This window comes from Peromyscus eremicus, chromosome 3, assembly GCF_949786415.1.
Source record: "Peromyscus eremicus chromosome 3, PerEre_H2_v1, whole genome shotgun sequence".
NCBI lineage: Eukaryota > Metazoa > Chordata > Mammalia > Rodentia > Cricetidae > Peromyscus > Peromyscus eremicus.
The window spans coordinates 1,577,642-1,591,639 of NC_081418.1; the positions used below are offsets into that span (position 1 = coordinate 1,577,642).

At 37.2% G+C, this 13,998-nt stretch overlaps 1 protein-coding gene across 2 annotated transcripts in view; it reads left to right on the forward strand.

Moving 5' to 3' along the window:
* Orc5 (origin recognition complex subunit 5) overlaps positions 1–13,998 on the forward strand; it is a 64,863-nt gene that overhangs the window by 20,903 nt on the left and 29,962 nt on the right. For both annotated transcript variants that reach the window (XM_059257210.1, XM_059257211.1), the window contains exons 6-10: positions 824–954; positions 9,111–9,159; positions 9,241–9,331; positions 11,766–11,818; positions 12,972–13,084. In XM_059257210.1, coding sequence (XP_059113193.1) covers positions 824–954; positions 9,111–9,159; positions 9,241–9,331; positions 11,766–11,818; positions 12,972–13,084 — 437 coding nt within the window. The remainder of the gene's footprint in view (positions 1–823; positions 955–9,110; positions 9,160–9,240; positions 9,332–11,765; positions 11,819–12,971; positions 13,085–13,998) is intronic.

Consider the following 13,998-nt stretch of genomic DNA (forward strand, 5'->3'; position numbering starts at 1 on the left):
TGTTCCTGTCTTCTGGTTTAACAGTTTGCCTGCAGGGCTCACAGAGCCAAGAAAGCACCGCACTTTTTCTTACTACTGTATTTACTGCTGTCAGATCATTGTAAAAGATTAAAAGGGAAGAAGAAGAAGAAGAAGGAGAGAGATGAACAGTTGGATGAAGAGATATATTTTATCCGAGGTTCAGGGAGGTCCCAAGCCTAGAAACTTCTTTCCTTGCAAAGTTGAGGTGTGTTTCCAGCATGTGGATTCATTTACCAGTCTGTGCTGTATCTGAAGTTCATGGAGCTTTTTTTACATTGGTATAGTTGACCAAATCGTTGTCCCTTGGGGATGAACTTGGCCTTCAGCCTTTCTCTTCTCCCTGAAGGTCAAGAAATAGGAACGTGCTGGGCGGTGGTGGCGCACGCCTTTAATCCCAGCATTCGCGAGGCAGAGGCAGGCGGATCTCTGTGAGTTCGAGGCCAGCCTGGGCGACAGGCTCCAAAGCTACACAGAGAAGCCCTGTCTCGAAAAACCAAAAAAAAAAAAAAAAAAAAAACCACAAAAGAAAGAAAGAAAGAAATAGGAACACTAACCGCTAGTTCTTACCTGTAAGCTGTCTAGAGGCTCCAGTCAGATCACCTCATTAGTGTAGCTCAGGTATGCTTGTGAGGGTCTTAACCTATCATTTAAGAAGTTTTGTGCCATGAAGAAAAAGAAATATATATTATTCTATCATAGAGTTGGACCTAAATATTTGGTTTTTTAAAAAACATTTATGAAATTCTGGAACATAATGATTATGTTTATGTGCTGGTCATTTGAGTTTGTGTCCTGTGAACAGGGAACCTTCAAAAGATCCTGTCCCATGATCATCCTCCAGAATATTCAGCTGATTTTTATGCTGCCTACATTAATATTCTCCTTGGAGTTTTCTACACTGTCTGTCGAGATCTGAAAGAGCTCAGACATCTGGTGAGTGAGCATTTTGTGTGTGCGCGCACATGTATGTGTATGTCCTTTAATATTTTCACATTCAGAAAATTTTGAGACAAGCCAGAAGCTAAGAAAATATTCAGAAATTTGGATAAGGCTTTTTGAGGCTAATATACCTTACAAGGATTGGTATCTGTGGGATAGTGCATACTAAACCTGATGGGAAAATTTGCATTCATTGTCAGTTACATGTTTTCATTGTTGTGTGTGTGTGTGTGTGTGTGTGTGTGTGTGTGTGTTATGTTGGTGCACATGTGTGAGGGGTTGTGCACACAGAGGCTTGAAGAAGCTGTTAGTGTCCTGCTGTCACTTACTCTCTGGAGGAAGGGTCTCTCACGGAACCTAGAACTTATGTTTTTCTGCTGGGCTGGTGTGAGGAAGCCCCAGTTATCCTCATTTCTCCACCCTTCCCATTACTGGGTTACAGGTATGTGTGGCACCCACTCCAGCTCCTTATGTAGGTGTTAACATTCAAAAAAACAAGTACTTTTAATTACTGAATCAATCTCTAGTTGCAGTTGCAGAAACTAAAAATTCATTCAAATAAAAATGAAAAATAGCAGGGATATGTAATAACAAGCGATTTAGCATCTCACTGCTAATGTTTGTAACACCTTTCTCCAGGTTTTATTCTGTAGTGATTGGCCTAGGAGCTTTCCATTTGAGTATGGCAAGAAGCTTTAATTACAGATCTTCATTGCCTAGTTATCTTGAGTTAGTGACTTTGTATAAAAGGCTTGAACTTTGAAAAAAGACTAGAATAGTTGTTTGTGTTTTGCTAGAAGTTTGGGAAATGATCGTGCTTAGCTTTTTCCCATTACTTACTTTTGGAGTTGTGAAACTTCGAAGGCAAGAATGTCTTGTTTCCTTTTAGACACCTTCAGTTAAGGGGCCAAGGGAGATGACTGAGGGGGTAGAGTGTGTGGCACCATATGCATTTGTAACCCCAACACTGAGGGTGGAGACAGACCTTCCTCCTCTGCTTCCCTAGGAAATAACCTGTGGTTTGCCACTCCTTAGCCCCTGGGACTCTGTGCAAGAGGGAAAAAAATCAAGGAAAATACCTTCAGGAAAAGAAAGTAAAGGATGAAAATATATGCTTCAATATGGTAGTTTTTAAATTTCTTTGTGCTTTCCTGGAGGTTAATTTTTAATAACAATACAACTTTTCTGAACATCATATTCATCAACTTGAAGTATGCTTTAAATCTTTATACCACTGGTAATGTTAACAAATGTGAAAAGTCCTTATGCATTGAAGAAAATATAGCACAAAACAAAAGTGTTCTTATTTTTTTCCTATATATCTAGAACATAAAGGAGTCAAAGCATTTATTTTCCATCAGATGTGTACTGTTAATTGTTTCAAAGTTTATAAATGGTTTATTTCTTGAAAATGTCATAGTAACCTATATAAGATCCTTTTCAAGCATTTTTTTCTGTGTATGCTTTTAAATCTGCTTTAGGAATTTGTATTTGTGTAAGTATGTTTTAGAGGCTACCTACGTAGGCAGCAAAGACAGGAAAAAATAAAGTGATATTTTGAATATTCATTTAGATTTGCTTTCTCTGATAATGCATTTGGTAGTCCAAAAATAGTAATTGTAATTGTTAGAAAAGCCAGCTAAAGGGGTTATTTTATACTCATCTAGATGCCAAACACAGAATAGCCAATTTGCTTAACCTTAGTTTTGCATATTTTTTAAACAGGTCGTGCATTTAAATTTCTTATATTTCAAACCTTTTCCCTCTAAAATAGCAACATCAGAATTCAAATGATTAGAAATCACTCAGAGGTGACTGAATTGTTTAGCTAGAAGTAGATAGTCTTTTAAAATGCCATACTAGTGTCTGCTTAGGCTGTCTTATTTTCTTTATCCCTTTGGGGAGTGAGAAGAGCTAGTGGCCTAGTGATTAAGAGGGTACAATGTAGCATGAATCTTAAAGAGTCATTAATAAAAACAAATCCAAGGCCAGTTATTGGGGTGAATGCTGGAAGATCAGAGAAGCAGAACAAGCCACAGTCACTTCACTTTGCCAATTCCTCAGCTGATCCTGTTTCCTCAGACTGGAAGCCTCTGAGTCCTCATCCAGAATGAATCTCAGCTGAACTGCTGCTCAAAAGCCTAAAAGCTTAACCAAGCCAAAAGCTTCTAGTTTCCGGTCCTCACGCCTTATATACCTTTCTGCTTTCTGCCATCACTTCCTGGGATTTAAGGCTCACTTTGTGGGATTAAAGGTGTGAGTCACCATGCCTGGCTGTTTCTAGTGTGGCTTTAAACTCACAGAGATCCAGATGGATCTCTGCCTCCCAAGTGATAGGATTAAAGGTGTATGTGCCACCATTTTCTGGCCTCTATATCTAGTGGCTGTTCTGCACACTATTTTGGGGAACACAATACCACATTTCCCCTTTTTTGTCTAAAATTTAAAAAAGCTTATAACTAATACAAGAAAAACCATATCCAATAAGTATATATAATATATACAGTCAAGAATTACATTAACGATGTCAAGTCCATTAACATTTGACAGATTCAGACAAAAAACTCCATTATATATATTAACAATGTCCAGTCCAGTAACATTGTTAAACTCAGACAAAAAAATTTTCATTACTTAGCCTATGTAAAACAAATAGTTCCTTTTAAAAAGTAGTTTCAATTGTTTATCTTATATCCATATTCTCTCTTCTTTTTCATAATAGATTCAATAATCTATCTTTTGTCATTTTTATATCTTCCTCTTTTTCTTTTTAGAGTAGATTCAGTGATCTATCCATTTATCCTATTATTTCTTTATCTTTTTTCTCTGAGTAGAGTCAGTGATCTACCTCATATCTATATTCTCTTCTTTCTTTTTCCTTTTTTTTTTAAACAAAACCTCTGAATCTAATCTCCATGTTCAGCTTTTTTCCTGACCATTAACAATTAACAACTTGTAACCAACCATTGTAAACAATGACAATATCCATAACTCATTAAATGACCAAAAAATACCCACCCCATCTCTTGGGAATATGGGCATAGTTTTCTTAAAAGTACTTCCTGCTTTCTAGGGGCAAAGACATCTTTAGGGAATCCTGAAAAGAAAATTTTTGGATTAATTGTCAAGTCCTGTATCATTTGTCCAGTCGCTGCATAATGAGAAAGTGCAGGGCTTGTTTCAAGTCTGTCAAGCTGGATCATCTCAGCTAGCCATCTCAAATTGTCCTGAGTAGTTTACAGTCTAAAGTCGATCTTTCCGTGGTGTTATTCAGCTTAATGGCTTTACCATAGTCGTTATGGAATCATGGTTGTGGGGTCCCATCATCCTTTTGAAGATTTCAAAGTTGCTGTGAGGCGTGGTCATGGTTCCCTGCAGAATTGTGTGTGTGTGTGCGTGTGCGTGTGCGTGTGCGTGTGCGTGTGTGTGTGTGTGTGTGTGTGCGCGTGCATGCGTGCGTGCGCGCATGCGTGCACGTGCCTCCTCTGTGGTTTGGATCAATCACAGTCTGATGTCTGTCTGTCTCTGGAAACCATGAATGTTCTTCCCTAGAAGAGAAAATCTTCACAGCAATTTCTCCCCACCATTTGTCTTGCCAAACTTTTCCAAACTGACCTTTGTTGATGCTTTCTTGTAACATGATGGTCTTGGCAATTCTTCTCTGAACAAGCAGCAGTAAACCCTTTGTCCCAGGTAGCAGCATCACCACAGTCACCAACACAATGAGAAGGAGCCAGCAATGTGGAGCAGCAGCCGCTGCCTCCATGGTCCCCACCACAAGCGTTTGTGGTTAGGCCCCGGCCGAAGCTTCTCCTTAGGAAGCCTCCTAGGCCAGCCTCAAACTCGGAATCCTCCTGCCTCTGCCTCCTTCAGCAAATCCAGCCAGTGTGCCACCACAACCGGCCGAGTGTAGCTCGGGCCTGAGCTAGGTGGGGCTCACAAGGCCACAGGCAAACAGCTTTTTCATGAATTTGTACCACGAACGTTGGCGCCAGATGTAGCATTTTAATCTTAAAGAGTCTTATTAATAAAAACAAACCTAAGGCCCGTTATTGGGGTGAATGCTGGAAGATCAGAGAAGCAGAACAAGCCACAGCCACCTCAGTACCAAAATAATAATTGGTAAAATGGAGAGATGACCAGCTGTTAGTAAAATGTAGTTTACTACTATATTTGATGATGTTAATATTTGCTGTAATTATTTTACAAGATAATGAAAGTTTTCAGTCATTTTAAAGTTTATTTTACAAATTTGAAAGCAGGTTTTAATTTATAGAAAAATTGTAAGCTTAGAAAAAGAACTCACCCCTTGAGAGTGTTTACCTGATACCTTGCTATATCTGAATACTTTAGTGTGTGTGTCCCAACAGAGACATACTGCCACCTAACTATAATACCACAGTCAAATTAGAGAATTGATTTGTGGGTAGGGGAGAGCTGGCAAGATGGCTTAGTTGGTAAAGTGTTTGACTTATAATCGTGAAGACCTGAATTTGATCCCAAGCCTCCCCACCTCGCCCCCCAAAAAAGCTGTAATTGATGACAAATGCTTATAATCCCAGAGCTGGGTAGACAGAGACAGGCAGATCCCTGGGGCCCTCTGCTCAGCCATTGTAGCCTGTTTGACCAGTTCCATGTCTCCTAAAGAAGTGCGGATAGCGCCTGAAGAATGATACCCGGGGTTGTCCTCTGCTCTATAGATGTATGCACGCTCGTGTGTATACACACATTAACACACACAAAAAAAATTAATTTTTTTCACTACAAACTAGTCTTCAGACCCCTTTCTATATATGTTAGTTGTCTGAATGAATATGTTCCAGAACAAAATAATCCAATTCAGAATTACACGTTGCATATAATGTTAAGTCTTGAATTTACTTTCATCTGAAAACAACTCTTGTTTTTAATTCTCATGATTTGGAGATCTTTAAATATTACAATCCAGTTAATTTGTAGAGTCCTCAGTTTGCATTTGTCCTGATTAGGTACAGACTGTACATTCAATAGGCATATCACAGAAATGTCCTGTTATTTTCCTTGCATTCTGTCAGGTAGCACGGAGTCAGTTCTGTTTTTGTCATGTACTGATGGTCAGTCATGTTCCTTTTACCATTGATTAGGATGCTATCTTTTCCTTCGTAGTTAATATGTATTTGGTTGGGGGAAATATCTTTACATTTGGTTACTTTAAGCTTATTTTCTCATTTCTAGCTGTCTTTGAATTTCTATTTTAAGATAGGTTGGTTGTCATGGAAGGGGGGGTGCATCTGTCCTAATATTTGATTCATTTGAAAGCAGAGTTTTTATCATCTGTAAAGTGGGCACAATACTTAAGCCTATCACATTGGATAATTTGAAGGACTGAATGAGTTAATACACATTAAGCATTTAGAATGGGAAGTCGTGGAACACAGAAAGAACTTATTGCTTGTTAGAAATTTCTATTAATTTAATTCAAGTTAATTCAAGTGTTCTTATTTCTGATTTTTGTTCCTTCAGCATTTAAGAAATAACTACAGAGATTCTAAACATGCAAAACAATTCAGAATTATGTCTACTTGGTTCTTGAGTGTTTTTATTTTTATACTTCAGTATGTATGTTGGTTTTCTATTGCTACATATAAAATTGCCGTTTTTAGTATCTCAAATAACACACATTTATTAGCTCACTATTCTGTAGGTCACAAACCAGCCACTGTGTTGCTAGGTTCTCTGTTCATTGTTTGATAAAGCTGAAATCAAAATTTTGTGTGGAATGGATTGAGGTTCTAGGGAAACATCTGCTTCTAAGTGCATTTATCTGTTCCTTTGGATTATAAGAATGAAGTTTCATGGCCTTGGTGACTGGATGGTAAATGGCTCCCTCAGGTCTCCTAGAGAAGGTACATTGGTCATCTCCATCTACCAGTCAGTGACGTGCTTGAGTTCCCCTGTAATCACTGACCTCTGTGATTAGCTCTGATTCACCTGACAGTCTTCCTTATTGTAAGTCTGCAGTAGCGTAATCTTTGGGATCTTAATTTCATCTGCAAAATCTCTGCACAGCAATACCCAGATTAGTATTTGACTGACCTGGGAGATTTGGACGCGCTAAAGGACAGTTTGGGGGTCACCTTAGAATTCTTACTACAGTTTTCATGTGTCAGGCTAACTTCCACCAAATGATCTTGCCTGTCACAATGAAATCGTGCTGGAAATCTCGCTGAGGAAGAGTTGGAAAAGAACTTGCCAGCCCTACCTTTGCAGCCTTGTCAGTATTTATAATCGATTGTTTGATCACCTAAAGTAATGCAAGGCCCTCCTTTGGAACTATGGGAACTATTTTGTTTTTTTGTTTTTTTGTTTTTTTTTTTTTTTTTTTTTTTATTTAGAAATAAATTCTCAGATCACCTCACAGACTCACAATTAAAATCTAGGTAAACAGAATCCTTTGTGCTTGTAGGCAGAGTATACTTTGCTTCTGTGTCCTTTAGCCTGAGGATGGCAGAGTAGAAGTATGCTTTTCAACAGTCATTGAGTCAACAGGGAGCTGTGATAGTTGTCTGATGCTGTGCTTCTCTTACTATTGTGAATGTGAATGTTCACTGAGCATGTTGTCAGTTCTTAACAAAGTTACACCTGTGTCCTTCACTTTTCCTATTTATTGATGAAACTAGTAAGAATATCTTAAACTTGATAACTGGAATGGGGACATAGGAGATATGCAATTATGGTGAAAATTTATAATATCAAAACCAATCTAAAATGATTTTTTTGCTTGGTTTTGGAGCAGTTTTGTAGTTTTTATTAGCAGCCTTATAATTTTGTTTTTCTTGGAACCTAGCAAACCTGCTTAAGGTACTAGTGAGTTTGAATTTTTATTATACTATAGTGAATCTGTGGTGGTTTGAATTAGAACGGCCCTCATAGGCTCATATATTTGAAAATTTAGTCCCCAGTTGTTGGAACTATTTGGAAAGGATTAGGAGGTATGGTCTTGTTGGAAGAGGTTTGTCACTGGGAGCAGACTTTGAAGTTCTAAAAAAACCTACATCATTCCCAGCTCGCTCTCTCTACTTCCTTCTTGCAGATAACAATGTAAGCTCTCAGCTACTAGTGCCATGCCTGCCACCATGCTTCCTACCATGATGGTCATGGACTAACCCTCTGTAAAGATTTGCCCCAAGTTAATTGCTTTCAGTTGCTTTGATTGTGGTGCTTTGTCACATTAATAGAAAATTGACTAAGACAAAATTCTAACACAAAATAGTAGAAATTTGCTGATATTTGAGAACTGAATGTCGGAGAATTGGACATGATGTTGAAGAGCAGTGCAGAATTTGGCTGCGCTATTAACTTGCTTTGTTACCATGATACCTTAGTATTACTTTTCAGTACTTAGGTCTGAAAATCTAAATTAATGCAAGAAGTTGGCGAGTAGCTCTTTTATTCCTTTCTCTCTGCAGTCACTTGCAGTACTTACTGTTGTCCTCTGAGTTTGAATTTATACTATCATTATGCCTGTCTCTTCTCCAGGCTCCATTATTAAATCTTTTCATCATGAAATACTTGAGATCAGATTAATGTTAATAAATGCACATACTTTACCAATTCACTAAAGCTGCATTTCAGTAGGATTCTAGTATGGAAAAATATTAAGTAGTTGTGATTCGTTAATTCTTCTCACATTTCTTAATGCATAGAATTCCTGGAGAGCTTTTAAAACATGTAGTAGATTTTGAGTCTTATCCTTCAATTGGTTTAGTATGCCTGGGATAGTGCCAAGAACTCGTATGTGTAACAACCAGTGCAAACACTTTAAATAATCCTTAATTAGGTGATGCTTAATTTATGATGGTATTCACATGCTGGAAAACAGCAGTTAATTGTCTGGCCTTGATGTTTTTATTAAATATCATTATAGCTAAGAGTACAAATTATGCCTTATTATGTTATATGAGCTTAATGTATTAGGTAGGATTTAGGCTGTAATGTGTATGCTGTTATACTACCATTATTGATATTTTTGTTGTTTTATTGTAGTAATAAGCTAGAATTACTCTTAAGAATCGATTTTAAATAAAATTGTTTAATTTGTAATAAAAATTTTATGTGAAAAATTCCTAACTATATATTCCTGCTTTTTTGTCTTCTTTTTAAATTCATAGGCAGTGCTTAATTTTCCCAAATACTGTGAACCTGTAGTTAAAGGAGAAGGTAACTAGCTGTAATCATTAATATTTCATTGGAGAAAAATTATACAAGATTTGAATTATTGAAATTTTCTCCTGGGAGTAGCAGGTGAACGTGATACTCGGAAACTGTGGAGAAATATTGAACCTCACCTGAAGAAAGCAATGCAGACTGTTTATCTCAGGGAGATATCAAGGTAATTATGTGTTTAACATGTTAGATATCACTTAGCCTGGTAGGGTCCTGGAGAAGTCCCACAAAAGACCACCATCCACATATGCAATCAACAAGAGCATTTATTATTCCAGTATGCTGGGGCCTGCCATCCTACACAAAGGCAAGATGGCAAAGACCCCAAGAGGAAAGTGAGGGCTTGTTTTAAACCTAGCTAAGGGGAATGTCTGAGGAAGCTAGTTCATCTTAGATATGATTGGATTATGCAAGTGGCAATCATGTTAGTAGCTTCTAATTGGCTAGGGTTAGTTAGGGTTTGGTCAGGGCTATAGTTTCCCATTTTGGGCAGGCCTAGACAAGTCTCAGGCTTTGTCCTTATTTGGTTATCATCTTGAGCTTGTTGACTGTGGCTTGTCCTTGCTGTTGGGAGTGTTGGAGACTGATTGTCCTTTGTTCGAGGCTCCTCCTTAGAAACTGCTTGCTCAGTTCCAAAAAGCAGGGACTGAGGCCTAGTTCTGAAATGAGTTATTAGGGCAGGCTGTCATGATATTTGCCTGGCCCTCTCATATCCAAAGTATGTTACAGACATCAGTTCTTTTTGGTTTGGTTTTGGTTTTGAATATTTGTATAGAATTTGCTAATTAAACTCCCTAATCCAAAATATAAACTCTAGAATACATCAAATTTCTAAACTATTTAAACTTCATATCTAAGCTGTTCTTTAGTTACACTAAAATATACAGGTTTTCCTTCTTCACATGGTAGAGAAAATTCAGCATGTATAATTGGACCTCATGGAGGTAGGAAACAATGGGTTGTAAAAAAAGTTCAACACTAAAGTAAAGAAAACATGTTGGAAATAATGGAAGGCCTGCTTTCATGCACCAGAAATGTTCATAGTCCCAGGTGATCCAGATGGTCCATTCTGAGACTCTGCATTCTAATAAATCACCACAGAGACAGAGATTTAAAACAATGCATTGTCTTAAAGATCTGAGCCTTGTCCATAGGGATGCATTCTACAGCTTCTAGCAGTTGCTGTATTCATCAGATTGTGGCTCGTTACTCTGTCGTTAAGTCAGCAGTCAAGCACTGTCTCTTCTCTCTGACCTCATCTCCTTGTTGATCTCAGTGGGACTGCTTGAATAAGAGACAGTTTCTGACTGGGCCACATCTGCTAAGACTCCCCCCCCAACACACGCACACATAAGGCAACACAATTACTTGTTAACAGTTTTGAAAGAAGCCTTATTAAGTCTACTATTGAGACTTGTAAACTGTTTAGACTAAAAGTAAAAGGAAAGCATCTCTAGGCTTTCAAGCACAAAGTCACTTACATAAGAAAGTTAATTAAACCTGAAAATTGATCATCATTTTCAAGAAAGCCAAAGAGAAGTGAAGCCAAATAAGTATCTTTTCAACCTGTCAATCAAGTATGAAAGCTGTAGAAAACAGGTTAAGTATAATTAAACAGAAAACACTATTAATAAGGCATTTCTGTGCATTCTGCTAGTGACAGTCTTAACATGACAGAGAGATGACCAGGGAAACTAGCCAAAAGATTGATAGTAAACATTGAATTTAATTTTATCTCTAAGTGAAGATAAAGGTAAGTACAAGTTTAGAACAGTATTCCAGTATATATTGCTTGCTTGATAAGCTGGAGACATAGCTTCAAAAAAATAGCAAGAGGACCAGGCTTTTGAATGGTGGGACATGCTTTGAATTTCAATACTAAGGTGGCAGAGGCAGACAGATTTCTGTGAGTTTGAGGACAGCCTGGTCTATATAGTAAATTCCAGGCCAATCAAGGCTACCTGGTGAGCCCCACCTCCACCCCCCTAAAAAAAAAAAAAGAAGCAAGAGAAGTGGGGAGAGGGGAGAGAACATATTGCCCTATCAGTAAGAGATGAGAGACAAGTACATAAAAAGCTAAAACTGTTACCCAAAACAGTATACTGAAGCACCTTTCTTTATCCTTCTAGCCTGTTGCTAGCTTCCTGTACAGTTTTGGGTTTTTCTTCCATTTCTTCCTTGAAAAATATGGATTCATTAGTCTGACTGTGTGCTCTTGAAGGACTTAATCTTTGGGTCTCAGTATTCCGATCTGATCATACACACTTCAGTTGCTTATTCCACAGATTAGAATTAATGTACAGTTGTATCCAATACAGTGATTGGAACTGTTGGGAGCTTTACTGAGTGGCTGATGGTATTTATTTATTGTGATCAGAGTAAAAAAGATAATTAAAAAATTAACATTGTGTATTTTGTTACACTGTTAATATATATCAAATGATTTTGTACAGGTACAAACATGTGTTCTGTGTGTATATATTATTCTTCTATTTTCTGACTTAATAAATGAAAATGATATGTTCTGTAGGGCTCTTTTTATTACAGGATATTGATTTCTTATATTTTCAATCTATTTTTGCTCTTCTATTTTATTTTAGTTCCCAGTGGGAAAAGTTACAGAAAGATGACACAGACCCAGGACAGCTAAAAGGTATCAAAGAAAGTACTGAGCATGACCAGGGGCACTGTTTAAACTGTGACACACATGGGGGTTAATGTTGGCGTTTGTAGAGAGTTTATTTTTCAAGCTAGATATTTTCATCAATGATTTTCCTTCAACTGAATACCATTTTTTTGTTTTCTTAGATTCTATCATGATTGGATTCTGCCATGTGAAAAATCAATATTTCTTTTAGCGTTTTCACCTAAATAATCCAATTATATGATACAACTTTTACTTAGAATATGTAATAGTTCATGAATTTTATGAAATAAAAATCCAACTTTATATTAGCTCAGTTTAGGGATACTCTTTGGTGGATATACTTTTAAAGTGCTTTTGTTTTCTTTAAAGAAGGTATTATTTTGCATTTTTATCAAACTGAACAGATTTTACTTTTAAAAATGTCTAAAATATTATTTTTTCTTTTCAAAAGTTTAAAAATTTCTATTTAGGAAAGGGTATGATATGATAATATTGAGATTGTTTTGCCTCTTGGTTTCTGAGCGCTTCAGCTGATTTACAAGTGGTTTCTAGTAGTGTATTGTAGGAGAGAAGGATGAAAGACTAGAGTTACAGCTGCTATAATTTATTAGTGTTCCTCCTGTGGGTCTTCAAACTGGGCTGTCTATTCATTTAAAAAATGAGAGGACTAGCTAGCTTTAAATTACTATGAAGATTTTTAAGTAATACGCATGTAAGTTCTCCCAGTGTGTGACACACTTTCTTATGTGCATAGAATTGTAGGTATAGAAAAAACAGTATACTAGATATGGCTTCTTCAGTGGAAAGTGTCTGTCCGTAGGGTTATTATTGATCTAAGTAGCTTTTAACATATGACATAATAGTACATGCATGGGGTCTTGGAGTGTAAGGAAAGTTTCCTATATTATAGTCATATAAGGCCTTCAGGGAGAATTTAATGGAGAAAATAATCTTAAAGGGAAGAAATAATAGGGCTTACACTTTAAATTGGGAAGAGCTGATCAAATAGAGCAAAGTCTGCCATTAATAATGTTCAGCAGTACAGTGCTAGGTCAGCAGTAGCAGAGCGCAGTTATGGCCGTCAGAAGGTAAGTTGGAGAGTATACTTAACACCTCTTGGTAGCCTGATAAATAATGTCATGGATGTTTTGTTCTGTAGGTCTCTCGGCATACACTCATGTGGAACTACCATATTACTCTAAGTTTATTCTTATTGCTGCATACCTTGCCTCTTATAACCCAGCGAGAACAGACAGGAGGTTCTTCCTTAAGGTAATAGTAACATATTTCTTTTTTTATTAAAATCTCAGCAGTACAGTTGGTCTTTACGAGGTTCAAAAATATTGCATATATACTAAACATGTAAAGACATTTTTTCTGATCATTATTCCATAAATAATATAATATATAAACTATTTTTAGAGCATTTAAATTATATTAGGTAATCTAAAGATGATTCAAAGAGCAGAGTATATTATACAACTAGCATACTTATTTTTTCATGAGGAACTTGAATATTTTGGTATTGGTATTTGGTTTGATCTGAATGCTCTTCAGTCCTCTGTGGATACCAAGGAATGACTGCTTTGAAGTTTCTCTATAAACTTCTGAGGGACACAGGTTAGACTAAGAGATCGCTGAGTACACAGGACCTATTCGTTAACAGCTCTATACACAGTCTGAAATTTGGGGGAAAGCAGTGCTTTACAGAAGACAGGAAATCGGGAATAAACTGTTAGTCTAAAACCTTTCCACTCCCTCACAACATTCTTTTTATTTTCCATTTTCATGTGTGTATGAGTATCTTCATGTTTGTATGCACATGTGTGGGCAAGGTGAGCATGCATATGTGGGCATGTGCATGTAGAGTTTGATGTTAGAAATCGTCTTGGGTCTCTTCATCAAGCCTAAGCTCACCAATCTAGTTAGTTTGGCTAGCTGGCTTCCTCTGGGCATCCCTGTCTCTTTCCAAGGCTAGAATTAGAGGTAGGCTGCCACACCCATCTGTCATTTATGTAAGTTCTGGGCATCTGAACTCTAGCCCTCACGTAACCCTGCTTAATTCTCTGGACGGAAAATACTTAGTAATTAGGCTTTGTTGTTGTTCTGTTTCGTCATCTGTTACTAGTCTTGGGGGGGACAAGTTCAACCCCCATCCCGACTATTGAGTCTTAAGTGCTCAAATG